Source organism: Abrus precatorius, unplaced genomic scaffold, assembly GCF_003935025.1.
Source record: "Abrus precatorius isolate BTA unplaced genomic scaffold, Abrus_2018 Scaffold8, whole genome shotgun sequence".
Classification (NCBI taxonomy): domain Eukaryota; kingdom Viridiplantae; phylum Streptophyta; class Magnoliopsida; order Fabales; family Fabaceae; genus Abrus; species Abrus precatorius.
This window is the reverse complement of record NW_020874428.1, coordinates 16,457,809-16,485,260: the sequence shown is the minus strand read 5'-3', so window position 1 is coordinate 16,485,260 and position 27,452 is coordinate 16,457,809. Positions and strand designations below refer to the sequence as shown.

Genomic DNA, 27,452 nt, shown 5'->3' with positions numbered 1-27,452 from the left:
CTATTTTAAGATTGTTTTGTTTTATTTTGTTTGATTTTTTTCTAATTTTGTTTTACTTTGTGTTGTATGCGAGGTATAGTTGATCCAAATTCACTTCTCTTTGATCTAGGAATCGAAAAAACAGCTAAGAGGAATAGAAAAATAGTCAGAGCAAGGAAGAAGAATCAAGCTCTGACTATTTTTTGAAGTTAAGGCAAATTTGCTGAATATTTTTATGGGATTGCATTTGGACCCTTGTTATTTAATAATTGTATTTGCGCTTTTAGATATTATTGAGGCCCAAATTTTGGCCACCTAATTTACCCTAATCAGAATCTATAAATAGACTAATAAAGTTTTGAATTAGGGTACACTTTGAGATTTTGAGACTTGACCGAAATAAGAATCCTTATTTTTAATTTCTCTCAAACTCTCTCATTCTTTTCTTCTTCTTGTGTAGGTAAGAGTTTTGATGGAAGGTTAAACCTCTCATTCAATCTTCCAAATGCCATAATTTTAACTTGAGTTTTGTGCTAAATTGCTCCAAGTTTGTTCTCTTTTCTCTCTAATCTCAGAATTGTGTATTGCGATCGTAATTAACTTTTTTATTGTTAGAATTCAAATTAGGACTCGATTGATGCTCTGATTTAATAATTAATGGGGATGAGGTTAAATGATTCTTTGATTTAATTTGTAACTCTATTCAATTAGGTTATTCAATTGAATTAATAATTGAATTAGGTGATTATTCAAACACGAATTTAAATCTTTAGATACTATGATAGCTGTAGTTACACTCAATTAGTATTATGTGTGTCTTAACTCATTTTTACTCACTTTAATTCTATTCGTAATTTAATTTGATTAATTTGTAATTTTTAAAACTCCAAAAACCTTATTTGTATTTTTTTAAAAGAAAAACCTAAAATTAAATTTTACTGAGAATGTGTCTCCTTAAATCAACCTAGGTTTGACTCTATATTACAAAATCTTTAGAAAACTTAGTTGTTTTGATAGCCACTCGACATTGTCTATCACACACTCCTTTTGTGTTTAAACAATCAAATCAAGGTATTCTTGGTACCTAAAAATAATTTTTGTGGGACAATAACTTGGGAACTCTATTTGAAAACCCTTTATTACCGTTCGACGATGGGTACACTTGCATACGAACACCTATGCTAAACAGAGCAGTCTTAACCTTCTCTAAGGTCAGCTCAGATTCTATTATGGCTCTACCAGTTTCTTTGAGGGGGAAAAATGTAGATATTGTAGAAAGGAGGCTACTTGCAGGGCTTTGATCAAAATAGATATTTTTAAAGTAATTTACAGCAAAGTTTTGAAGGTTCATAGCACCACATTTCCAAACATTATTATTATTTCTAAGAAAAACTATTATTCTTAACTTCTAATTTAAGCCAGCTAGACTTGTACTGATGAAACCAATAAGATTCCTTATGAGCAAGAATTTCTTGGTACTCCATCTACAAGGATTTCATAAGTTTGGAGAAAAAAAGATTATCTTTACTGCCTAACTTTCCTGAAATCCTTCTAATTCTATTCAACAACCTCCTTTTTCTATTAAAAATATTATCAAAAACATTTATATTCTAATTAGATATATTGTTCTTAAAATTAGAGATGTTTTTAGTTCAAGATCTAGACTTTAACCAAGAATTTTTGACCTGATTATGAAAATCTTCATGGTGTAGCCAAGGAACTAGGAATTTAAAGTGCTTATGACAGGTTCTAAAAACACCTTCATTTCTAATTTTTAACCAAAGACCTACATGGTCAGATTTTAAAATAAGGAGGTGAATAAGAGAACTATTCTGAAAAATCATTCTTGATGTTTCATTCATTACTACTCTATCAATTTGTTCCTTAATATTCCCACAGATGTTAAGGCAATTGACAAATTGATTTATAAGGCACAAATTAGTTGGTCTACCGCCAAACTTTTCATTTTAAAAAGAATAGAATTAAAATCCTCAACTACAAACAATGGTTTGTTAATCATATAACTAAACTCAGCCAAAAGATTCCAAACTTTAGCTTTCAAACTTTCCTGAGGGCTAGTATATATAGATGAAAGTACCCATGATTTTTTACCATTGCTAATTCTAAGGTGAATAAAGTACTTATTTTTATCTAAAATATCAACATGGACTTTCCTAGAATTCCAACAACACTAAATACCTCTTAAGAATCCTATAGCATCAACCTTAATAGAGTCATTTAAATCGAAGCATTTAATGAATCTATCAGCTCTGTTAGTACTGATCCTTGCTTCAAAAATGGAGATAAAGTCTAACTTATAAATTCTAATAAGGTCATGAATGAGTCTTAGGAATGTTTTACCCCCCAATTCCTCTATAGTTCTAGAAAAGAGAATTCATGATAATTGGATAAAAAGTTTTGAGACACCAGCCTGGTGCTGAAAAAGACTTGAGTCTCTTACTCCATCAAGATTAATATCATGCCTGTTTTGGTTTTCTAAACATTTTTTGTCTACCTCCATTTCTATAGAGTTATTTGGAAGCCTATCAGTAGGATTTTGATATAACTTTTCTTGAATTTTCCACAAAGAGTCAGGACTTAGACCTATAAGGTCCAATATGCTATGACTTCCTTGATAGTTTTCTTGAAAATTTCTTTGAAAGTTGGACATTAGTTTCAAAGTTTCCTTACTTTCCTAATTTAGATTGTCTTTATAGTTGTCTTATTCATTACAAACACTACTAGGAATTACTGGCTGAGAAATGCAAGTTTTTTCCTTACCCAACTTAATAGACTTCGGTGTTGTCCTATACTTAGGATTTTTCCTAACATTCTCATTCATTTTCTTACTGCTAGATGACTTACTATCTATCCTATTAGGGGCAAATTCTTTAAGAAACACAATATTATTGTGATTATTCTATAAAGAATTATTAACTGCAAATCCTGAATCTTGAGACACCTTGATTTGATTCTCCTAAAATGTCAAATCTAGATCCAATAGGAATTTCTCTTGAACTTGCAAATTTTGGAAGAGTTCCAAGAAGGTTAGGGTGACTACGTTTCTTCCTGAACTATTTTTTAGCAAGCATCCAAGGGCCAAAGTGATCATCCTACCTACCATCCTTATGTTCATGAACTATTAAATTTATATCCTTACCCATGCTAGCTATATCAGATTCTTCTCCCTCACTTCTCCTAGAGATTCTATTATGGGTAACATCCTACTCCACGTCTAGATGATTTTTCTGCACAATGATCCCATATTGTTCTTGCCTATGCCTATATTTCCCACATCTACAGCAAATCAGATGTAATTCCTCATACTCAACTTTAAAGTCCTGCCCTAATACCTTAAAAATAGGCATTAATTTCCTTCTAAGATTTGTCTCAATGTATATCCTAGCAAACTTACCTCTAGATAATAAGGAAGTATAGGGTTGACTTTAAGCATTGACCCTAAGCAAGCTCCAACTTGCCATAGAAATTTGTTATCATACAGTTCAAGAGGTAGATTAGGGATGCAAACTCACACTGTAATTTTCTTAAGGTTATAATCTCTAGTTCTAAATAGGGGTCTCCGTCTTTGGACCAATAAATAATAGTCTAATACCAGCTAGGGTCCTTCAAAGAGAGTATGTTTGTAGTCTTCCATGCTCTCAAATTTAACAAGAAAGAAGTCGTTATTAAGATCAAGGACTTTTAATGACCCATTTTTACACCAAATATTATTCAGTTTCTGATCAAGGTAGCTGAAACTGACAGTCTTCCATAAAAGCTTGACTATGAGGGTACACTTCCATGGAGAACACCAAGCCTCATAGTCTTCTAAGGGTATTTTAAGATCAGGACAAAGATTTTGTTCATTGTTATTAATTTCATCAAAATTTTCTACTTTAGAATTAATATTAAAATCCTATAAAACTGATTTTAAGATTTCATCATCATTGAGCATTAGATCTAGATCTATTAATTTTAAGACTTTATCTTTATACGATAAAGATTTAGAAGAAACAAGTTTTGAAAACACCTGATAAGGTTTCTGATCCACAGGTTGTTGATCTTTCTACATATCCTAGTTTTGCTGCTCCAAGGAGTCCTTTAGCCCTGTCTTTATCTTTTTTATGCTTCAATCTACCAGATCTAGTTCTTCTTTCCAACGTTTCTCTGCCTCTTGCCATTCCATCCTTCCACACTCCCTCTAGACCAAAAACCTAGATCCAGAACCCATAACTGTAGTTCCTTTTCTCGCCTTCCCAATCTTGTCTCTCTGATCTTGCTGAACTAGACACTTTTTGACCTACTAGGATGAGAACCCTAGTAACACTTCTCACTCTCCTTTTCTTGAAAGAAGGTTGTCTTTCTTTCTCGAAAAAAGTTTTTGAATCAAAATGATTTTAATTTTAACATGTTCCTTTGTTAATTGTGGAATAAAATAACATATATACAAAGATATAATTATTTATATAAAGAAGAGTAAAAAAATTACACTAATGCATAAAAATAAATAATATATTTGTTTTCTATAGACTAAGAAAGTCTAATAACACTTATAATTAAGTGGAGCTAAATATAAAAAGTATTATAACAATGCATAATAAATATACAATAAAGATCAAGCAAGCATGGTTAATATTAAACATAATTTAATAGTCCTTTTAAATATTAAAAATAATAAAATTAAATACAAATATTAAACTTTTCTGTAGAATAAGCGAATCATGTTTCTCTCTCTCTCTGTTTTTTTTTTTCCTTCAATGAGTTTAAAATAAGAGAAGAAATGAGTCAAATATAATAAAAAAGTAAAGATAAAATAAATGATAAAAAGAGAAATAATTAAGTAGAAGAAAAATAAAAAGTATATTTTCAATAAAAGACAAATTTATTATATATGAGTAAGAAACTTCATAAAAGAAAAGAAAAAATTAACTTGTTATACATGAATAAGAAGTTTCATAGAAGAGAAAAAAAAAAAAAACCCATGTGAGATGGGTTCTTGTTGAAGTACTTGCTAGAAATACCATTGACTAAGTTTTATCTTTAGCTACCAAAATTATTTTTAACAACACATTATGTAAGACTATGTTTGATAAAGATAACTTGTAACTTATTTATAAGCTCATGGTCAATAAGTTTTTAGCTTTCAAAAGCTAGTTGTCAATATTTTTATTATATTCTTATCTTTCATTTTTTCAGTAAGACAACTTATAATTTACACAATTAAAATTTAGTATGTTAATTTTATTATTATTTTGATTTTTTTTAATCTTTTCAATAGTCTTTTTCTTTTTATTTCTTTTATCTTTTTATTATTAATAGTTAATAATATATTTTATTATAAAAAATAAATTAGATAAATAGTACTTTAAAAATTAAGAAATAAATTATTTTAATCAATTTGTGTAATATTTGTTGATATAATATGTAAAAAATAATAAATTTTAAAATAAATTAAAGCTATTGTTTAAATTAATAATATTATTTAATTTTAATATTATATAAATATAGTATTATATATCCTTTTAAATTATAAAACATAAATCAGTTACAATTAGTTTGCTAAATAACTTAATTTCATAAATTATTTACCCAACTGTAAACTTTTAATTAGAAATCCATATTTGACAGTTAAAAGCTAAAAGCACGTAGCTTTCAATTTATTTTAACAAGCATAACATACATAATGTTAAGTAGTTAAAAAAGTGAAAGAACAAAACAAGTGAATAGATAGATTACAATTATTTTTTTAAGCAATCATCAAATTGTATAGGTATTAATTTATAGTTTATTGAACTAATTATAATTAAATATTTTTTTATATTATATAATATATTAAATTAAAAATTAATATAATAAAATAATATTTTAGTTAATTAATCTTTTACCATATTCAATTACAAATTTTATATTTTTATCTTCACTAAATATGTTTATGATACAGATCATAAAAATATATTTTCATATATTTTTATATTTATCAAATATTTTGTTGTATTAAGTTAATTTTTATTATATTTAAACACAATTATGTAATCAACATTAAAATGTGCTGATGCTTAACAAGTAGAGATAATGGTTTGGTTAATTTTTTTTTCTTTTAATCATAAAAATGGGTCTGCAAGTCTAGTCTCATTTTCCTATCTTTGAGGTTTTTTTTTTCTTTACTTATTTAATATATATCATTTTAAATTAGCATTATATCTACACTTAAAAAAATTTATATGCATAGATATTGATCCATAAAAGAACTATGCTAATTGTTTATATATACAATAATCAATTTTAGATGTACAATCTTCTGCAAATTGTTCAAATTCCACACTAGTTCAATTTTAGTTTCTCAAAAAAGAACTATCTTGATTGATTTTAAATTAATTTGAATGAATACATTTTACATTTTTCAAATTCTAACTTCAAATCAAGCCTTTTTAAAATCTTTACATCATATATATTTGACAAAATTAGTCTTTTCTTTCCTTAATTTTAAGGTAAAATCCACTTAGTCCTCTAACCTTTTCTTTATTTAATTTAGTCCTCAAAGTTTTTTTTTTTCAAGTTAGTCTTTTCCATTAACTCTGTTACATGGCATAACAGAGATGTCCTAGGTGGCACTGATATGGCCTAACGCCGTTTATGTAATCCAACATGTAATTTTTTATTTAAAAAATTATCCAGGTGGCACTGACTCCTTCGTTTCCCCTTCCTCCTTCTGTTGTAGCTCCCCCACCTCTTTCTCCCCAAATCCACTAACTTTGTCTCTCTCTCCCAAGCTTCCATTTCTCCTTCCCGCAGCCCTTTTCCCTTCACCCAAAGTAAAATATTTTAGTACTTCTCTCTTCCATGAGTGCCACAAACAATTCAAATTTCTAATTTTGTGTTGCCCACAAAAATTTAATTAGGATCAAACAATCTATGATCATAAAGGAACCAAAATACAAAATCAACTGCAAGAGAATTGAAAAATTATTGGGAAATTGAGAGAAGGAAAAAGAAAAAAAAATTCTTGATCTTGTTTGAGCTTGAATTTTTGTGTTTATATTTTTAATTTTTTTTATTGGAACATCTAGGGTGGTGTCAAAATGTTCTTTTTATTCTCAAAGTGTGTTGTTTTAACTTTGAAACATTGGGTTTAGTAGAGTGTGTTCTCTTTTTCCGTGAGTTGGGGCTTGTGAGTGCACATGGATGTGCCAAAATTGAAGTTTTTTTTAAGGAATTTGGTGTTTTTTTAGCTCACACGAGTTGGTACAATTTAAAAGTTTTTAGTTCTACAACAATTTGTGTTTTTTTTCCTTGTGATTGGAATTTACTTTGTGTTTTTTCATGTTGCAATTTAAGTGTTTTGGATTAGGGGTTCTCATCTTTTGTTGAACAGAAAGGGGAATGGATGATGTGATGATGAGAATGGTGTATGGAGAGTAACAATTTGTGTATTAACAAACAATAGCTTAGACAACAATGTCTAGTGGGTTGGGAGAGGGAAAGGGTGAAGGAACTACAAAAGAAGGAAGAGAAAGAGAGGGGACTGTGTGAAGGAGAAACAGGGGCTGTGAGAGGGGAAAAAATGGCTGGTGGGTTTGAGAAGAATTGAAGGAGAACAAGAGAGGAGGAGGGACGTTGTGGGAGGGGAGAGAGGAAGTTGAGGAAAGGGAAAATGAGGCTAAAGGAAGGGGAAATCAAGGCTATAGGTTGGTGGGTTGGGAGAAAGGGTGAGAAAGCTATAAGAGGAGGAAGGGGAAGAGAGGAGGCTGCAAGAAGGAGAAAAATTGAGATTGCATGAGGAGGACACAAGGCTGATGGGTTTGGAGTAAAAAAAGGGTAGAGGAGTTGCAATAGTGGGATGAAGAAAGAGGAGTTGCAATAGTAAGATGAGGAAAAAAGGAGTTGTAGAGGGAGGAGGAAAGAGGAGAGAGCAGGAGAAGTGGGGAGTCAGCGCCATCTAGACAAATCTTACTATTTTTAAATAAAAAAAAATTCATATTGAATTAAAAAAATGACATTAAGCCATGTCAGCGTCACTTAAGGCATTTCTGTTAAGTTATGTAACAAAGCTAATAGAAAGGACTAACTTAAAAAAAATAAAATAAAACTTTGACTACCAAATTGAATTAAAAAAAGTTAGAAGACTAAAATAAATTTTACCATAAAGTTAAGGGACAAAAAGACTAATTTTGCCTATATATTTTGTTTGAGTAAACTTTTCAAAAATCTTTATCAATGAACAAAATAGTATAAGAAGTAATACAAATTATTTCAAAAATTAAAAATAATTTGTATTTTTTATATTTTTTTAAAAGTTTAAGAAATTCTCTTATTTAAATTTTATAAAATTTAAAGAAATAAATTATTTTTAATTTATAAGAGAAATTTTTATCATTTTTTATACTAATTTTTTTTTATTTTTAATTTATAAGAGAAATAAATTATTTCAGCTTTTGATTTACTGTAAGTTACTCTGAGAAGGGGAAAAATATAAATTTTTAATTTTAGTTTCTTTAACTATATATATATATATATATATATTTTATTTTAATCTTTATGTTTTACAAATTTATGTTTTCAGTTCATATCAGTGATTTAGTTTACTAAAATCTTGTTAAATATCAATTTTTGATTTTAGAAAAATAATTTGCTAAAATGTAGAAATCAAAATAAAAAATTAATTTAAAAAGACTAAAATAAAAAATTCACTAAAATGTAAAGAGTGAAAATATATTTAAGCCTCATTAAATTAAAATTGCCGAAGCCGTGGAAGTCGGAAGCTACATAACTCTCAAAATATTTTGCCGCTACAAAATCTAAAAGTGAGTGATTTGTGATGTCCCTCTTGGGTTTTCAGGTTTGGTTTGTCTTCCTTGAGCCTTATTATGCACAAAGTAAATCCTTTTTCTATCTATTTTACTTGAATTTGTGGCTTTAATGTCAAAAAGGCGCGTGGAACATTGTTTGTGACTTTGTGTGGCACATTTTCCTTACATGGACTCTGCATCACGAACGTGATTGGTCAATGCCAAGCCATGTAGGCTACAAATGCGTCACCACCACCACCCAGTCTCCTATTACACACGCACGCACCTTGTCCTTTTTTTCAAACACTAACTTAACTTCCCAACCTACCCGTGACCCAGCGTCTCCCCTAAAAGTAAAACAGTGAACTTTTCCTCATCCAAACGCAAGAGACAACTCAATTCAACATCAATTGTATGTAGATCTGATCCCCATAATAAGACAGTGTTTGATTCCAAGGTTAACCTTTGCTAATGTTTCGGGACATGATAGACTTAAGGTCTGGCACTGGAATGACTCTGCTGTTGTTGTTGTTCACTCTTTCTCATGTGTTTCCACAAGCAACGGCTGTGTGGTTAACCATACCCACTTCGGGAACCAAGTGTGTCTCCGAGGAAATCCAGTCAAACGTGGTCGTTTTAGCTGATTACTATGCTGTCACCGATGAGGGTCCACAGCTTCATACAATTTCTCTCAAGGTATGCCTCATTGATCTTCCCAACCCATAAGAAAATTTCATGTGTTTTTTTATTTCTCTTGTTTGATTCCTTATGCATTCATGTTGGTCAATTAGATAGTAGGCGAAGTCTTTCATTTTTTTTGTTATTTTTTTAAATTATTCTACGAACGGAGAAATCTGCTTATTTTTTTGGTACCATTGGTAAATTTGGGTTTAACTTATGGGCAGTCAAAGATATTGATCACTAACGGGGTACTTAGTCAAATGACTAATTGTCTATGATGAACCGTAGAAGGGTTGTTTGTCTTTTAATTATACAAATTCTGAGCTGATTTGTGGTTGGAACATACCTTGTTGCAGATTTGAGATCTTCCTTTTCTTAATTTCTAATGCTCTGAAATAACTATATGGACAAATTTTAATTTTAATTAGATAACGACATAAAAAATATCTGTAATACTACATTTGAGTTTTGTCAGTTTTGTCATAAGTATATTGACGTTAAGGGGTAATGTAATTTTGAGGGATTCATATTGATGATCTGCTTATGTTAAATTTGTTTATTTTCCCAGGTAACATCTCCGTATGGAAATAACCTTCACCATAATGAAAATGTAACCCAAGGTCAGTTTGCATTTACCACAGCCGAGAGCGGGACCTACGTGGCGTGCTTTTGGATGGATGGTAAACATCAAGAAGAAGCAACTTTGAGCCTTGAATGGAAAACTGGAGTTTATGCCAAGGATTGGGAATCAGTTGCAAAGAAAGAAAAAATTGAGGTAAATCAATGAATTACATTCATGTTCTGTCGTTGCATTACCAAAATAGAAATGGAATTTATACACGTTTGTAGTTTATTTTAAATTTTAATTATTATTAATTTATTAAATTTTTCGGCTTTGGTTTAAGGGTGTTGAACTTGAGCTCAGGAAACTTGAAGGGGCAGTGGAAGCCATCCACGGCTATCTAATTTATTTGAAGGATAAGTAAATACTACTATCTATACCCTTTTATTTTAATTTGATTTATCATGGTGCCTTCTTAGTTTCTCACTGTTAATGTGAAGCATCTATGAACTTGGGTTCTTTAGTTTCAACTACTTAAATATGCATCACATTACACCTACAATATATGTGACCATCCTACGAGAAATGAGAATTTTGTGTATGCTTGAGGTTGATTAGTGCATTTCAGAAATTCCTTTTTGTTTTTCACTTTGCTATAGGGAAGCGAGGATGAGGGAAGTCAGTGAAAGAACAAATGGTAGAGTTGCTTGGTTTGGCATAATGTCTCTTGGTGTCTGCATTTTGGTTTCGGCGTTGCAACTGTGGCATCTGAAGCGCTTCTTTCAGAAGAAGAAGCTCATATAGATGTCGTTTTCTTATGAGATTTCTTAACACATTAAGGCCTTTTTGTATCTCCATTTTTAACGGAATTAACTCATTTTGATTTTTTTTTATAATTTCCTATTTAGATAACTTGATATTGGACGAAAGTTTGTGCATAGAAAAATGTTTAAACTCAGCTTTATTTCTTAAACATAGAGGGCTCTTAATAGTTTTACTCAATGCTTGGAGAATCTAGGATGAATTCTATTTGTTGATGCTTATCATGGATGCACCCCTGGATGGGGAAATGCTGATATGCATAATTGAAGAGTTGTTACTTGGGGCTAATTACAAATGGATTATGATTGATTTTTTTAAATCAAGCATCTGCTATATGTATGTGACTGTGAATCTCTTCAGTGTGTTACTTAAAAATGGTATCCATCATCATCATCTCAAACTCTTTGTTGCAAGTTAATTCTCATGACCGGAAAGTCTTGTGCCCTTATGAAGAAATTGACCAAGATTTAAGTCAACAGTTGAAGGAGAAAAAGACAAGTTTTGGTGTATTAGTTGAGGAAAATGTAGAAATGAATATTGATCCCAGTTATAGTCATAATGACATTTACCTCATTTTCGTTATGAAGATCCCATATCGCCTCATCTCATGACTTGCATATTGTATCTTGACCTTCCCCTACCGGACCAAATCATTAGATGACCTCAATTTCAATCCCTAACCACACTATATTGGGCGGAGAGAGAGAGAGAGAGAGAGAGAGTCATTTTCTACCTTCTTTGTACCTAAAACTACTCACAAAAATAAGAAAATAAAAAAGAGAAAAAAAAAACATACAAAATATTAGGTGATTTGACATTGTTTACTCACATTCATGAATTTCTAACATAGTTTTATTATTTTGTAATTTTTTATAGGATAAAATTTCACCTACAATTTTTAGAGAAACAAAATTATAAATCCTGGCTTTTACTATTTTGGAACAGATAAAATTACAAATTTTTATTTGACATATAATTACCTAAATTCCTAATACATCTAAAAAAATGACATGTTATTTTGATAAATAAATACAAAAATAAACTTTTATATATTTTTCTCTCTTTTTCAAGTTTTTTATATGTGGAACTTAGATGAAGGTTCACTTTATTTCAACAATTTTATTTTATCTGCAAAAATTAGTAACAAAATATCAAAATAACACCATTTCGTAACAATATATCAGAATGGACAAAATGAACAATACACGTTTTGCAAATTTCACAATGAATAGCGTTACCATAAGGAAGTGACATGTGACAAAGTAAGAGAGTGGCTTTTAACTGATAAGACCTATCACGCAGGAAAGTAACACGTGTTACTTTTGACAAAATTAATCAATTTTATAATTATATAATTGTTTGATATTACAAGATTTTGTTAGTTATATTTTTAGAGTGCTTTATTGGAGATATTAATTTATTACATGATAACGATTTCAATTATAATTTTTTAGATATGTTAGAAATAAGTGACAATAATGTTGATGAGGGTAGAGAGAGAAATAAAATCACCACCATAAGAACTAAAACATGCATAAGAATTAAAACATGCAATAATAAGGGAAAAGAAATCTGAAACATAGTTAAGAAATAGTTTGAATAAATTCAATGCGGTGAACATTGCAATTTTGTTTAAAAATCTTTGATTGTTTTTTTTTGAAAAACTCTCAATTTAATTACAAAAATAAAATAAAAATAAAATGTTTTATGAAAATTAAAGTTTGTTTTAACAAAATAGAAAAATTTATAATTATGCATTCTTTTAACATGACAATAAAATTTAGATAAGAAATTTGAATTTTTTCTAATTCTAAGAATATAAAAAACAAAGAGAGGAAATCAAATAAGAGGCAGGACAAATTTTGAGGGGAAGGGGAGAAAGAAAAGAAAAGGAAAGAGAAAAGAAACAAAGCAAAGATTAAGGTCTCAAATAAGTTTTATTATGTATTCTATACTTTCTTTTATTTTATGATATATTGATACTTTAAATGCACATTTCATATATCAAATAAATATCATGCTTTAAAAAATATAAATTACTGTCATTAGTTGCCGCTAACCACTGCGAGCCGCCACTAGCTACCACCATCTGCGTGCTGTTGTTAGAATTTTATCGTTCGCCACTACACTCCTTCAATTTTTGTGTACTAATGTTATCTTAGGTTATATGTAATATAAATTTATCAAATGAAGTTTTAATCTTTATATTAAATAATTATCTTCTTTAATTAATTTAAATATATTTATTCCTTTCACTAAATAAAATTAATTTTATATTTAAGTTTTTCTTAAGTCATATTTCTAATTTTGATAAATTAAATAAAAAAAAATTTCTTTATTTTATTATACAATTTTTTGCAACATTAATATGTAATTTACATTACCTTTTATTCCTAACAAATTGTAAGATATTTATGTATATCTTGCACTATTTTAAATTCTCTTTCAATATAAATCATAATTTAAATATCTCAAATATTTTATTTACAAATAAAAATAATTTTTTGATGATCTGCAATATAGTTGTGTGATCTTCAGTTTCTGTATTGTTTATTGTAAGATACATATATAATTGCATTATCTTGTACCCTAAATATTATAATCTTATTAAAATAATTTTAATCTTAGAATAACTGTTTTTACTAAATTTAATTTTAATCAACCAAGGAACTATGTGACCTTGAATTTATCACAAAAAATACATAAGAGCATGGACCTGTCCAGTTAAAACAAATTTCATAATAATTTTCTTTTTCTAAAATTACCAATTAATATTTTAATAAATAAATTTTTCTTTCTTTAAAAATAAAAATAGAAATACTTAATATTTAGGGTTAAATAAATATTTTTTTAAATTAAAATAAATTTATACAATTAATTTGAGATAATCATTATTTAAATAGATGTTACAGAGTGTTAATATCTTTTTTAAAATACATTTTTGCCATATATTGCGATGTTGAATTGTGACAATAGATATGGGAACTGGTAAAAATTCCATAATTCCATTTTAAACAACAACAATGATAAATCGTGGCATCAACCATGGTTAATAAAGAATAACAATAACAAAAAATCTCCCAGTGGCTAGAATTGAAAGTTTAAAACTAAAGAATGCGTCAAATTTGCATGAATTCATTGGCTACCACAAAAATAATTTTGGGTCCTTAGTGGATATAAGTCAATTTACAAAGACTTACAGTCAACGTTCTTAAATGTTAAATCCCTGAAAAGTCATTGCACTAATTGTTTCGTCATAAATCAGAAGATATATTATCTCTCTTTCTACCAATTTTCCTTTTATTTAAATTAAAAATGTAATAATAGTATGGTGTTTTTAGGCTAATGCGTGTACGAACTCAATTCCATCATAAATGTAGTGAGGCTGAGATTAACGCGTCAATTTAGAACAGCATCAGTGTCAAATTTTTTAAGTTTAGTATTTTTGTTTTCTCTTCACCGATGTCATATAATAAATAATAAAAATTGATATATTAAATATTTTAATTGACCAAGTCATGGTTAAAAATTAAAAGTGTTGAAATTGTAAAAGAATAGGAATTAAAATTTAAAACTAAAATTAATGTATAAAATAAAGAGAGACCAAAAATATATTTCACATTTCACATTTCTTAATTTTAAAACAATTAGTTGAAAATTTTTTCTAACTATTTTCTTCTTAAAGAATTATTTGATCTTAAATCGTTTTCTTAGCTATTGACGTGTTATTGGCTGTAGATCACGTACTTAGTGCTGAAAATACTTTTAGCCACTCAATTTCATAAATTTCTTTCTCGTAATTAAATCCTAGCGAGATTGGTTCGCCTGATTAATCCTATGATCTGGGTTTATAAGAATCGTCGAATAAAAAAATAATAACTTATACTTTAATAAATACAATTGGCACCACCTTTTCCTTTTGGATATAATTTTAACAGCGATACTTGGATCCAGATTTCCCTTAAGTTCGTAGCAGAACTGAATATTTAGTTTTATTTTTTCAAAGAGGTAGGTAGGCCAACTAAATTGCTGTAAATATCTCAAAGTTTTGTTAACGTGTTTTAAAATATTCATAAAAAACGAAAAAAAAATATAGTTAATGATGTTGCAGAAAAAAATAAAAGAGAAATCAAAATATACATATATATTCATTTTAAAATTTGTCTAGTTGTAGTGGAAATTGAACATTTAATTTCATTTTTGTTTAAACAAATATGTAATAAATGATAAAAATATTTTATGTAAAATTAGTTTAAGCAAATTTTTTAATTTAAATGAATTTTACAGATTAAAGAAGGTGAAATATAAATATTAAAGAATGTTGAATATAAAGATTGAGAAAAAAATATTAAACATGAAAAGAAAGAGAAAAGAAGATTGATAAAAAATATGTAAAATTTACTTAAATAAATTTTTTTTTAAATCATAAAAATTCCTTTAAACTAATTTTGTATAAAAAATTTATTTTTATTTTTAGTTAAACAAATCTATTTTTATTTAAATTTTTTTTATGTAAAATTAGTTTAATTTTTTTTTATAATTTAAGTAAATTTTTTTATTTAAACGAATTTTATATATTCTTTCTTAATCTTCTTTTCACCATCTTTTTATATTTAATACTCTTTTTTTAACTTTTATATTTAACATTTTTTAATCTCTATATTTCACCTTTTTTAATTTACAAAATTTGTTAAAAAATTTATTTAAAATAATTTTACATAAAATATTTTTGTCATTTATTGTATTTTTGTTTAATCGAAAATAAAATTGGATGTTCAATTTCCACTACAACTAGACAAATTTTAAAATGAATACCTATGTATATTTTGATTTCTCTTTTATTTTTTTTCTGCAACATCATTAATTATATATATATTTTTTATTTTTTATGAATATTTTAAAACCCGTTAACAAAACATTGAGATATTTACAGCAATTTAGTTGGCCGACCGACCTCTTTAATTAGCTATTATTTAGTATTTATATATATTGACACGTTCGCGGCTATCTAGACAAGTACTCGTCTTTCTTTCAAGTAGTAGTTCCTGCTCGAGTTGACATCAACTTATTCTCCTTTCTTTCTCCATTTTAAAGTGTGAAATATTGAGAGAGCCATGCCATGGATTCTGGTTTTAGCACTTTGTGCTTCCTCAACAATTGTTATTCTTGGGGAAACCAATGAACGTCGTGACAGGAAGCTTGCTAATATTGATCACTCAGGTATGGATCTGTATGGGAAGCTTTTGGGACCAAATATTGGGAGACAAATTTTGAAACTGTTTCTTTAACAATTTAACACCTTTAAAATAAGTTGTACAACATAATAAAATAAAATAAATACTTTACTAATATGAATTAAAATTTAATGTATATGTAATATATTATTATCACTGAGTACATGAGTTAACAAATACAGAATTATTTCACTTTAATCATATTTTTAAACTCAAAATTGGAGTATGCAGCTATATTAGATGATTATTTTTAATGAAATATATTTATGGTCTAAGAAAAAAACATATACACTTAAATTCAAGGAGGATTAAAATTTGGTTTTTCAGATATATATCTATGAGGAGTGGATGACTCTAACTTTTCCAGTTTAGCTCATCGTATATGATAAGGAAAGATTATAGAAGATTTGGTAACATCAAATTTTATAATATAAGTTTTATCTTATCATATATTATTACTATTGTTAATTGTATGGTTTACACATATAATTATATAACTTCAAATGCTTGTGGTAATTGATGGATTAAAGTAAAGGGAAGATGATGGCTGTCTGTGACAGAAAATACGAGGCAGAGGGCTATGATTAATTTGATTTGGATTAAGAGTAATTTCGTATTTATCACATAGGCCTTTTATGATGGGTCTAAACTAAATCATGTTTTTTTTAATGCAATATATTGTCATTTGTAGATCTGGTAAGCATTGATTGTGGGGTAAATGAGAGTTACATTGACAGGACGACCAACATGCAATATCAAGCAGATGAAATTCAATTTGGTAAAATTTACAATGTATCTTGGAATTACAACTTTGAGTATGTAAGTCAGATTGAGAAGCAGCTAAACACATTGAGAAGCTTTCCAGATGGGAAAAGGAATTGCTATACCTTGGAACTTAAACAGGGAAAGAACAAGAAATATATGATGAGGGCATACCTTGCATATGGAAACTATGACAACAAAGAGACACCACCAATTTTTGATTTGCATCTCGGTGTCGATTTCTTAAAGAGAATAAACCTAACTCAGGAGCCTCATCCCGTTATTCGAATCGAAGCTATTCATTTTTCCTCAACAGCGACAATCGATTTCTGTCTCGTAAACATCGACCATGGGGTTCCTTTCATTTCATTATTGGAACTTTCTCCTTTGGAAACTTCTGTTTATCAAACTTCATCCACTTTATTAACACTAGATCTTCTCACGCGAATTAACCTTGGTGTGTCTCCAGACAACAATTACTTCATCAGGTAATTTACCTTAAAACCACCTCTCTCTCTCTCTTTCTTATATATATATATATATATATATATATATATAAAATCTGTTTACCCGTAGATTAAATTTAGATATACCATTTAACTTTTCATTTAATGAAAGATTTACTAATCTAATAATCATATATATTAAATTTAGCATAATTTAAACATTTGTATATATATTATCTAACAATTGATATAAATTATACATTAAAATAATGTGATAAAGTAACTATTAATTTTTTTATAAATTTAATTTACTTAATAAAAATATTTAAACTAATGATTAAATTAATGAAACTTATATTATATACAAAATTATTAAATAATAGAAATGTTTAAATTTAACACTACTCAAGGCCAACGCTTTATTTTCTGTGTATACATATGTATATGCATATATGTATAGCTTCACTCAATAATCAATTGAAATATTGAATTATTGTTCAATAAATTAATAAATTAGTATTCAAATAATTTTACTAATAATGATGATAATGATAGTATTTTCTCAAGTTATCCTAATTTATGGTTAGTTTATACCATCTTTAATACAGACCCAGTTTGATAAATGAGTTATTTGACCGGTTAATAGTACCTTTGGGATTCAATCTCAATCACATTGCTCCTTCTAATATTCCTTTCTCTAAGTCAATCTTGCGTCCAATTCGGTTCAATATATGAGTATAAATCTAATGGCTCAAGATCTACTGGTGGGAGAAATATTCGTCTTCACCTACACAAATGCACATTAATGAATGTTATTTTCATACTAGTTTTAATATACGCCATTCTTTCACCAATTTTCAATGATAATAAAGAAGAAAAACACATTGTAATATTCTCTTTTTTCTCCAAACAAAAAGGCATTTTAAAACTAATTTAAACTAATTTGAAAAACATTGATGAACAAATATTTTACATTAAATATTATAACACATGCAAACATATACAGATATAAATTTGAGAGAAAAATAATATATGCATATTTATATTAATTTTATGAATGAAATTCTGAAAAAATACTGTTATAATATTTATGATATAATTAAATTAATTTATTGCATACAATAATTTAAATTAATAGAATTATACTAGCAATAACCTAATTTTAAATTTATACGAGACTCACATCGAAAAGGAAAATGAGACAATCATAATTTATCATCCCCTAATTCTGCAGCGAAAAAAGACAGAAGATATTTCGAAGCTTCTTATTATCCTGGAATCCTATTTATCTAATATTGGTAAATTACCAAGAGAGAGGTCGAATCGTTGTCACAAAATTAAAATTAAACTTATAGATTTTTCGTATATTATACGAATATTATTATAGTTTAGTTTAATATATAAATTTAATCTCATGAAATACATAAATCCGTAAAATTTAAGGCTGATCACTTGTTTATTCGCTTAGATACTGAATCATTTTGGTTTCAAATATAAGACCTATTCCTTGTCTGTTTATCATCAATAAAAATGCATTTCCATAATAGGGAGGAGATATAAATATTGCTCATTTGCTAAAATTTCTTCAATAAGTATTGAAGATTAACATAGGTATAAGTATGTTTATTTTCTTTTTAATAAAAGATTTAAATATAGTTATATTTAATATGAGTCTTTTATTTTTCAAATTTTGAACTTTATAAATATTACTTTTTAAAACAATCTCTTTCATCTATTAATGATGATGTAACAAGTATCAACACTTATTTAATAATTATGTCATTAATAAACAGTAAAAGAATTTGTTTTTAAAAATTTTTAAAATTTATGAAGATTAAAATAATAAAAACAAAGAAATAAAGTTGAATTTAAATATATTTACAGTAAAAAAAAATATCATATTTAACTCTTTTTGAGGTTTATAAATAGAGTAGCAGTAAACCTTACCAGTACAAAAGAATATTGAGAAAGAAGTAAAATACATTGCAAAGAATTAAACTTGTCAATTCAGGTTTTGCAAATTAATCAACTATGCTAACTTGAGGAGACGAATTGTCATAATTTTTAAAACTAGATGGGTTGTCAATGTTAATTATTATTATTATTGTTGTTGTTGCTGCTGCTGCATTAGAAAAAAATTAAACAATCCACCATAATGTACCCAGAATTAGATGAAATTTTGCATGATTTTATTTTCAGTCACAATATACCTTGATTTTATGATAATAAGAGATTATTATGTTAAAGCTAAAAAGCTAATCAATATTATGGTAGGTACATGGATGATGTATATGGGAGGTCTTGGCAAGTACGAACAGAATATAACGAGAATCCAAAGAAAACATCATCAGCTATTGATTTGGATAAACTTGTTGATCCTTATAAACTGCCTTCAGAAGTTTTGAGCACTGCAGTGGAGGCATTAAACTTATCCGACTCGTTAGAATATACAATGAATTATGACGCAGATTCTGAATATTATGTGTATCTTCATTTTTTTGACTTTAAGGACCGGGCAAATAAAATGAACCGGATATTGAATATTACTATTAATGGTTTTGATGATGATGTCACACAACCCCTTACTCTTTCATATTGGAAGCCCAATAGCGTTATTCTGCCTATAAAACAAGGGATGGGCATTTATAAGATATTGATTGAAGCAATCTCTTATTCTGATTTACCTGCCATGCTTAATGCTCTTGAGATTTATAGAGTAGTGCCTCAGTCAGATTCTGCCACTCAACAAGACGATGGTAAGTTTCTTTAATTGTCTTCAATGTTACCTTTCTCGTTAATATGATGCACATAATATGGATTTGGATGTTCTCAAATCAGTAAGTAACATATTATGACATGAAAGGGAAGAAAAGTAAAATCAATGTAGCCTATACAAATAAATATACGAGCTTATAAAAATAACTAATAAGATTTTTTTTTTTCAAATTATTTGAATAAGCTGTTTTATATAATTTATCAAAATAATGTATAGTATAATCCTCTTATATGATAATAATTTATTGTATGAGTGTTTAATTGAGTTGTTATCTAAATACACCCTTTTTTAATAATATCTAATATCAGTCCTTTTATTTTGTCTTGTTTTTAAGCATTCTAAGTCATTCTGTGCTCAGCTAATATCAATTTGTTTAGTTCTAAAGTTCATGATCCCATTCCTAATATTCTAGTTACTACTATTAACAGTTGATGCTATGTGGAACATCAAAGATTTTTATAAGATCTCTAGAATGAATTGGCAAGGAGACCCTTGTGAGCCGAAGAATTTTACATGGGAAGGTCTGACTTGCAGCAATGGGGACACTCCAAGAATCATTTCATTGTAAGTATTGATATTCTCCAACTATCCAAGGTTATTTTTAAGAAATTAAATTTACTTAATTGGTTACGTACTGCATTGGTTGCTAATAACTAAATCGTAAACCTGCCTTCCCACAGAATTAAATTATAAAAATGAGATAGTTCACTGAACTCATATTCCCTTTTTTCATCTTTTTATTTTTTTAATGGAAAAATTTCTATTCTTCTTGAAATTCAAGCAGAAACTTGAGTTCAAGCAAATTGTCAGGGGAGATAGACATCTCATTCTCCAACCTCACATATTTAGAAATTTTGTAAGTTTTTTCTATTATTTTCACTGAAATTTGGGCTTCAATATCAATGTACTCCAGCACTCTGTAGGAGACACATTATAGAGGTTGTGAAAAGCTTAAGTTGTCAAAAACTAAAACACTTATTATTATGTTGCAGAGATTTGTCAAACAACCAACTGATAGGAGAGGTGCCAGAATATTTTGCAGAACTACCAAGATTAAAAATTCTGTAAGTTGTGACAATAGAGCATTGCCACAAGAAATTTTTCATGTCTCACTCTCCTAATATATTTAACACATCACACCGTCTTTGCAGTAATTTGTCAAGGAATATGCTCTCAGGTTCCATTCCTATGAGTCTAAAGGCAAAGTCAAACGACACTTTGCAGTTGAGGTTTGCTCTTAGGCTATAGTAACATATAACTTTATCAGGTGTTAATAAACAATCTAAATATGCAAATAAGACTTCGCCAACCCTATTTCCAATCTTTGCTTTTTACCCTTTATTGTTTCATTTTTAAAAAAGTCCTTTATTAATTGACTAGTACTTAGAAACAATTCTGATAAGCCACAACCAGCAATACCAATCAAAAGGTATGACAATTACTAACAACATAATTTATATGACAATTTTGGTCAGAATTTACTATTCTTTCTTCTTTAGCCTTCATTTTTGTCTAAAGGGTATCAATACTCTTCATGAATATGTAGTTCTATTTCACCCCAATTCTGTGTTCTGCTCTTACTATAAGATGTATGATAAGTGACATTACGTATATTCCAGTTTGGATGGAAATATCGATATGTATCAGACAGGCTCATGGGAAAGCAACAATCAGAAGTTTATTGTTCCATTAGTTGTATCTGTAACAACATTTTTTGCAGTCCTTATAATATCTACCATGGTCATCCGGAGACTTAGGAAAAAAGAAAAAGGTAAGTCACATAATATTTTTGTTGTTGTTGTTTATAAAGTTATTGTCTAGCTTACAGGTCATTATAATAATAACCAATTAACCATCAAATTTATCATACCATATCGAGAGTGAATTACAAAAGAAGATAGATCTCTTGTTTGAAATGTTGATCACTTATATCGACCTTTCAAATATATGAGCTTTAATTTGTGTGAACCTAAGATCTTTTGACTAATAGAACTGCTCAACATCTGCACTTATATCTTTACAAGCTTTCTATACACGCACTACGCAGTCTTGTATTTCGCTATTTGTATAAATTTCAAATTACCACTCTTTTTCCATGACATTGTTAAAATTTAAAAGACCACGAATCAATGATAGAAAAAATAATTTTAAATTATCATAGCTTTTAATCTTATAAATCCTTCTAATTACTTAATAAAGAAAATATTAATTTTTTTTATATTTGTCAGATAAAAAATAAATACAAATTTTCATTTAATACTCACTTTATAAAGTAGTAAGAGGATTATTAAAAAGATAAGTAAGACGATATTGTAACGTTCTTAAAATAATTTACTTTTAAATATTTCATTTAAAACTTTAACAATCTTTCGCTTGATCATTTCTTTAGAGGATAATTTAATTTAATATTTAAGAGATTTTTTATATCCTAATTACATTAGGCATATTCACTGTAATTTTAAGGGTCACAAAGCTCTCATAGATTAGGAGAACCAAAGAAACATTTTTTAAAATAATACTTAGAATATGATTGTTGTTATTTACATTGGTCCAGTAATTTCTTCAAGTTCTGTCGAGGAGGAGCAATTAAAATCAACAAATCAAGTATTTTCTTACTCAGAGATTCTGAGAATCACTGATAATTTCGAAACAATGATCGGAAAAGGGGGATTTGGTAAGGTTTACCTAGGTACTTTAGAGGGTGGCATAAGAGTTGCTGTAAAGACACTTTCTTTGCCATCAACACAAGGGTATAAGGAGTTTCAGTCAGAGGTAATTAGATGCAAGAATCACATTAGTTCTTTTCTTATTAATAGAAATGGTTATATAACATTAATATATTTTTTTTAGTCACAATACAAAACATATTATTTCCCTAAACTTGGAAATGCAGGCAAAATTGTTGATGCATGTTCATCATAGAAATGTAGTTTCTCTAGTGGGATACTGTGATGAAGGTGATGCTAAAGCACTTGTTTACGAGTATCTCCCAGAGGGGAATCTCCAACAAAAATTGTCAGGTTTGCACTTGACTCTAAAGTTTTCCTTCACTCTTTGAAAATTAAAATGGATGAAAATTAAGGACTCATAAAATTTTACTTCATTCATCTTCAGAGTGATCACTTCACTTCTCTCTAGACATATCAATGAAAAAACGAAAGGCCAGGACACTCAACATATATTATTAAGGCCTCTTCTATATCTATTTCATGATTAGTAGTTTTCTAATTGTACATCACATTTGAAAGCAAGAAAGTTTGTTGCTTGATAAGCATGTCTATATCCAGAATGTTCTTCTTCAGTAAGAACCTTTTGTCACATCTCTAGCAGCTTAATTACGATATTAAAGCTACAAACCTGCAAGAAATTTAAAACATTTTTTGTGATTCATGCCATAAGGGTAAACTACAGATCGAAATAAGACAAGCAAGTAAAACAGACTAAAATAAACATATAGTTTAAGCTTTGAACTTCTATTAGAAGACTGTTAGATTCATGAAACTCGTATATAATTCATAGATTATATTCACGAAACACACACTGCACCTTTATATAAGTTTAGATACTAGATAAATAATGATAATATTCCGAGTAACGTGCAAGAATATAACAATGATGTTTAATTAGAATTTTGTGTATTTTATAGTTCTAGAGTCTTTCTAGCTAGGAGCTGTATTAATTTTATACGAATCTATTGTATGACCAGGAGGATCATAAACAGCTCCCTTAATTTTAAATAATACAAAAGTATATGTCATTTTCCAACGTACACAAGCTTGGGTTGACTATGATGATAATATGCTCGAAGCATGACAATTTTCTTACAGAACACTCTACACGATCGTTCTTTTAAGACCCTTATTACATATATTAAAATCTAGTAACTTCTTTTGCAGATAAAAACACAAATGTTTTGGAATGGACTAAGAGACTTAAAATTGCCCTGGATGCAGCAAATGGTATACAAACAACACTAATTTCATGGATGTTCTATAATTATTCTTTTTCTGACCAATAGCTATAGCTAGCTATAGTTAACAAGTACGTGACTAATCATTGGTACAGGAGTGGATTATTTGCATAATGGATGTAAGCCCCCTATAATTCACAGGGATTTGAAATTATCGAACATCTTATTAGATGAAAATATGCATGCCAAGATTTCAGACTTTGGAATGTCTAAAAGTTTTGCAAATGACAGTGACACTTATGTCACAACTTACCCAGCTGGCACACCAGGTTACGTTGATCCTGAGTAAGTATAATATTCAAAATTTTGAGAGTCAATTGAATTAGTGTAATCCAAGGCCTAATAATATTCAAATTGAAGATGACAAGTGTATAATTTGAAACTAAAATAAGTAGCAATTCATGGAGAAATCAACTAAGAACAAAACTTAATTTTTGACTAGTCTAATTAACCACAATTTTAAAGGATTTGCAGTGATATATAATTTTGGTCGTTACAGTAATCTTGCTGTAGGGAACAAAGGATGGTGCTAATCACAGGATTGAAGCAGCGCGGATAGAACGAGAGAGGGCGTGTTATATGTTATATGTCACAAAAAGTTATAACTTAAGCTTATAAAAAATTAATATATACAACTATAATACCTACAATATTATACGGATTTAATTATTGATCAATAAAAAGTTAACAAGAAAACACAGTTAATGTAATAGAGATGAAAAATTTCTTTGAATGAGTGGGCACACCACATAACAATATAATTCAGAATAAATACATAAGAGAGTTATGGGAAGTCCTTACTATAGGAAAAATAGTAAAATCTCACCTTAGGTGATTTGGACATATTGGAAAGATCTATAAAAACCTGATAAGGAGAGTAAATTAGATGGAGGATAGTCTTGTTAAAGGTAGAGGAAAAAATTGTATAAATACAATCACTAAAAAGAATTTATAGATCAATAATTTATCTATAAATATGTTTCATAATAAAAATATTATGATGTTATTAAATATATGAAGTAAATAGGAAAAATATTCGGTGGCTGATGTTGTGTACATAATATAATTGTTGTATCATCGTCCAAATAATATTATGTATTTGGGTTACGTGAAAATGAGGGAAATACGTTGTCTAATTCAGAGTCGAATCTCCAACATCAACATCATACCCAAAAGTCTTGGCATTGTTATCATAACAAACACATGTACATTTTAATTCACAATACCATTGTAATGATTTTTACTATCTTTCTTATCCATTCATTACTATTATAACACGTTAATAGTATCATGACTAAAGACAGTTTAAAATCATATTGAAACTAATTTACTTTTTGACACCTTCACAGATTTTATTGCACTGGGACTCTAAATAAGAAGAGTGATGTTTACAGTTTTGGGATAATTCTACTAGAGCTAATTACTGGTCAGCCAGCACTAAGAGGAACTCCTGACAATCTTAGTTACATACTTCCTTGGGTTAATCTTAAACTTAGAACCGGAGATATCCAAGAAATAGTTGATCCAAGGTTACGAGGAAAATACAACACAACTTCAGCATGGAAACTTTTGGGGACAGCCATGTCTTGCCTTGCCTAAGTTCCAATTCACAGGCCTGACATAAGCCACATAGCCTCAGAACTAAAGGAATGTTTATCTCTAGAAATATCACTCGAAAGGGCTGTGAGCAGCGTGAGAGATTCATTCATCACAAGTTCTATGCAGATTGAATACCTTTAATCGTATATTAGGCCAAATCCTAGGTGGTGGGATTGCTTAATTCCAACCTTAATTAGCCCCACATGATACTTTGATTTGGTTTTAAAATATTGTGAATATGTTTGCTTTATAGTAATAATTGGACTTTGTTTTCGCTAAGGATGTTCAACGGTCAAATAAAGGTGAACCCATGTTGATGTATTTTGTTTTACGCACTTTTTCTTTTGGATAATTTGTCATTCCACTAGATAATTAAAACTCACTTTAATTTCCATATATTGATGAAAACCTATAGAAGTGAAATTAGGAGGTCCCTTTGCTTCTGGCTTGGGCTATTTAAGGAGGATAACTCCATCAATGGAGACATATTTCTGTTTTTATTTCACTTTCATCGGTCCCTGCTGGCCCATTCTTGTTTCTTTGTTTTAAACCTTTTCATAATGGAGATTGGAGAGATATAGTTGCTTGGATTTTTCTTTGTTCAAAATAAGCGATTATTATATGTAGTGAGTTGTAGAGTCCAAATTATTAATGTGAAATAAAAAGAGAATCGTTTTATTGTTTATACCAATAATTGTTATATATTATAAGTAAGATTCACGTAATACACACACATGCATTTGTGTTTATCTCTATGCGTGCCTTTTTACGTGTATGTGGGTGTGGAAGAGAAAGGAAATTCATTTATTTTAAAAGTAAATTTTAATTATTTTTTTGTGTAATAATTGTTTTAGATATAAAATTTTATTAATCTAATTATTAATTTTAAAAAATTAATAAGTAGATTAGGTCTACAAATTTTTTTATATTTTAAAAGTAATATAATATTTCATAAAATATCTAAACTTTAATGTACAATACAATTTTCAAAATATAAACAAATAACAACTATAAAATTATATACTTATTAATATCTAATTTTTTTTGGTAAATCACACTTATCTAATTTGTTTAACATTTGACATGCATGATAATAAAAATAATGTTACATAATTTAATAATTAAATTAATATTTAATATTTATAACTTTTTAAAGTAAAGTAAGTAACCTATACTCGCTCTAGAGTAAGAGGATTTCTCTTATATATAAATTCGTTAATATATACCCATTTACTTTTAAAAAATTAATTTAACAAGTTATAGTTATGATTTTTTTTTTAAAAAAAATACTGTGTAGCTTACTAACATTCTCTAACATTCGTTATATAGCCGCATGGATTTAAGTTGTGACGCATTTCTATTAGATTGGGCGAAGTAGTCAAAATCTGATTTACCTGTTGGGCCTGCCAAGAACTTATTGACTGTAACGGTACAAAAAGTTCAACAGTACGTTGTTGCTTTGATCTTCTTAAAAAGAAAATGAAAAATGAAAGCTGGTGAAAAGAAAGATTTTATTGTTGTATTTAACACGATAATCACAGGAAAGCCACAAATCAAGGAATATACCACAAGTCTCTTATTTATTTTATATTTAGATCAGCACTATGTAGCTTTGTCTTTTTAAAAGAAAAGTGAGTCGAACGCATACAAATATAGCCGATAATAAAGAAAGCAATAATAGCTATAATAATACTCCAATATAGAAATAAAAAATAAGATGGCTCAGTAAGTCTAGATTTTTGGTCAATTTTAGCAAAGGATCGAATGAAGCATACTCAATTATGAAGCAGAGAGGTCTCCTTCACAATTTATGATTTGATCACGGAAGACCAATA

General features: G+C 28.4%; 2 protein-coding genes across 2 annotated transcripts; both read left to right on the top strand.

Moving 5' to 3' along the window:
- Positions 1 to 9,067: 9,067 nt before the first annotated feature.
- On the top strand, positions 9,068 to 11,105 carry LOC113847659 (transmembrane emp24 domain-containing protein p24delta4-like). The gene is made up of 4 exons (XM_027476890.1): positions 9,068 to 9,461; positions 10,015 to 10,221; positions 10,352 to 10,428; positions 10,668 to 11,105. Exons 1-4 carry the CDS (start codon positions 9,237 to 9,239, stop codon positions 10,810 to 10,812), a joined length of 654 nt encoding a protein of 217 aa, XP_027332691.1. The 5' UTR covers positions 9,068 to 9,236; the 3' UTR covers positions 10,813 to 11,105.
- Positions 11,106 to 15,944: 4,839 nt separating this feature from the next.
- Positions 15,945 to 26,010, top strand: LOC113874321 (putative leucine-rich repeat receptor-like serine/threonine-protein kinase At2g19230). Its single transcript, XM_027512555.1, has 13 exons — positions 15,945 to 16,050; positions 16,756 to 17,314; positions 19,547 to 20,028; positions 20,477 to 20,612; positions 20,833 to 20,904; positions 21,041 to 21,112; positions 21,200 to 21,277; positions 21,668 to 21,819; positions 22,603 to 22,820; positions 22,942 to 23,068; positions 23,945 to 24,007; positions 24,114 to 24,303; positions 25,368 to 26,010. Exons 1-13 carry the CDS (start codon positions 15,945 to 15,947, stop codon positions 25,615 to 25,617), a joined length of 2,505 nt encoding a protein of 834 aa, XP_027368356.1. The 3' UTR covers positions 25,618 to 26,010.
- Positions 26,011 to 27,452: the final 1,442 nt, after the last annotated feature.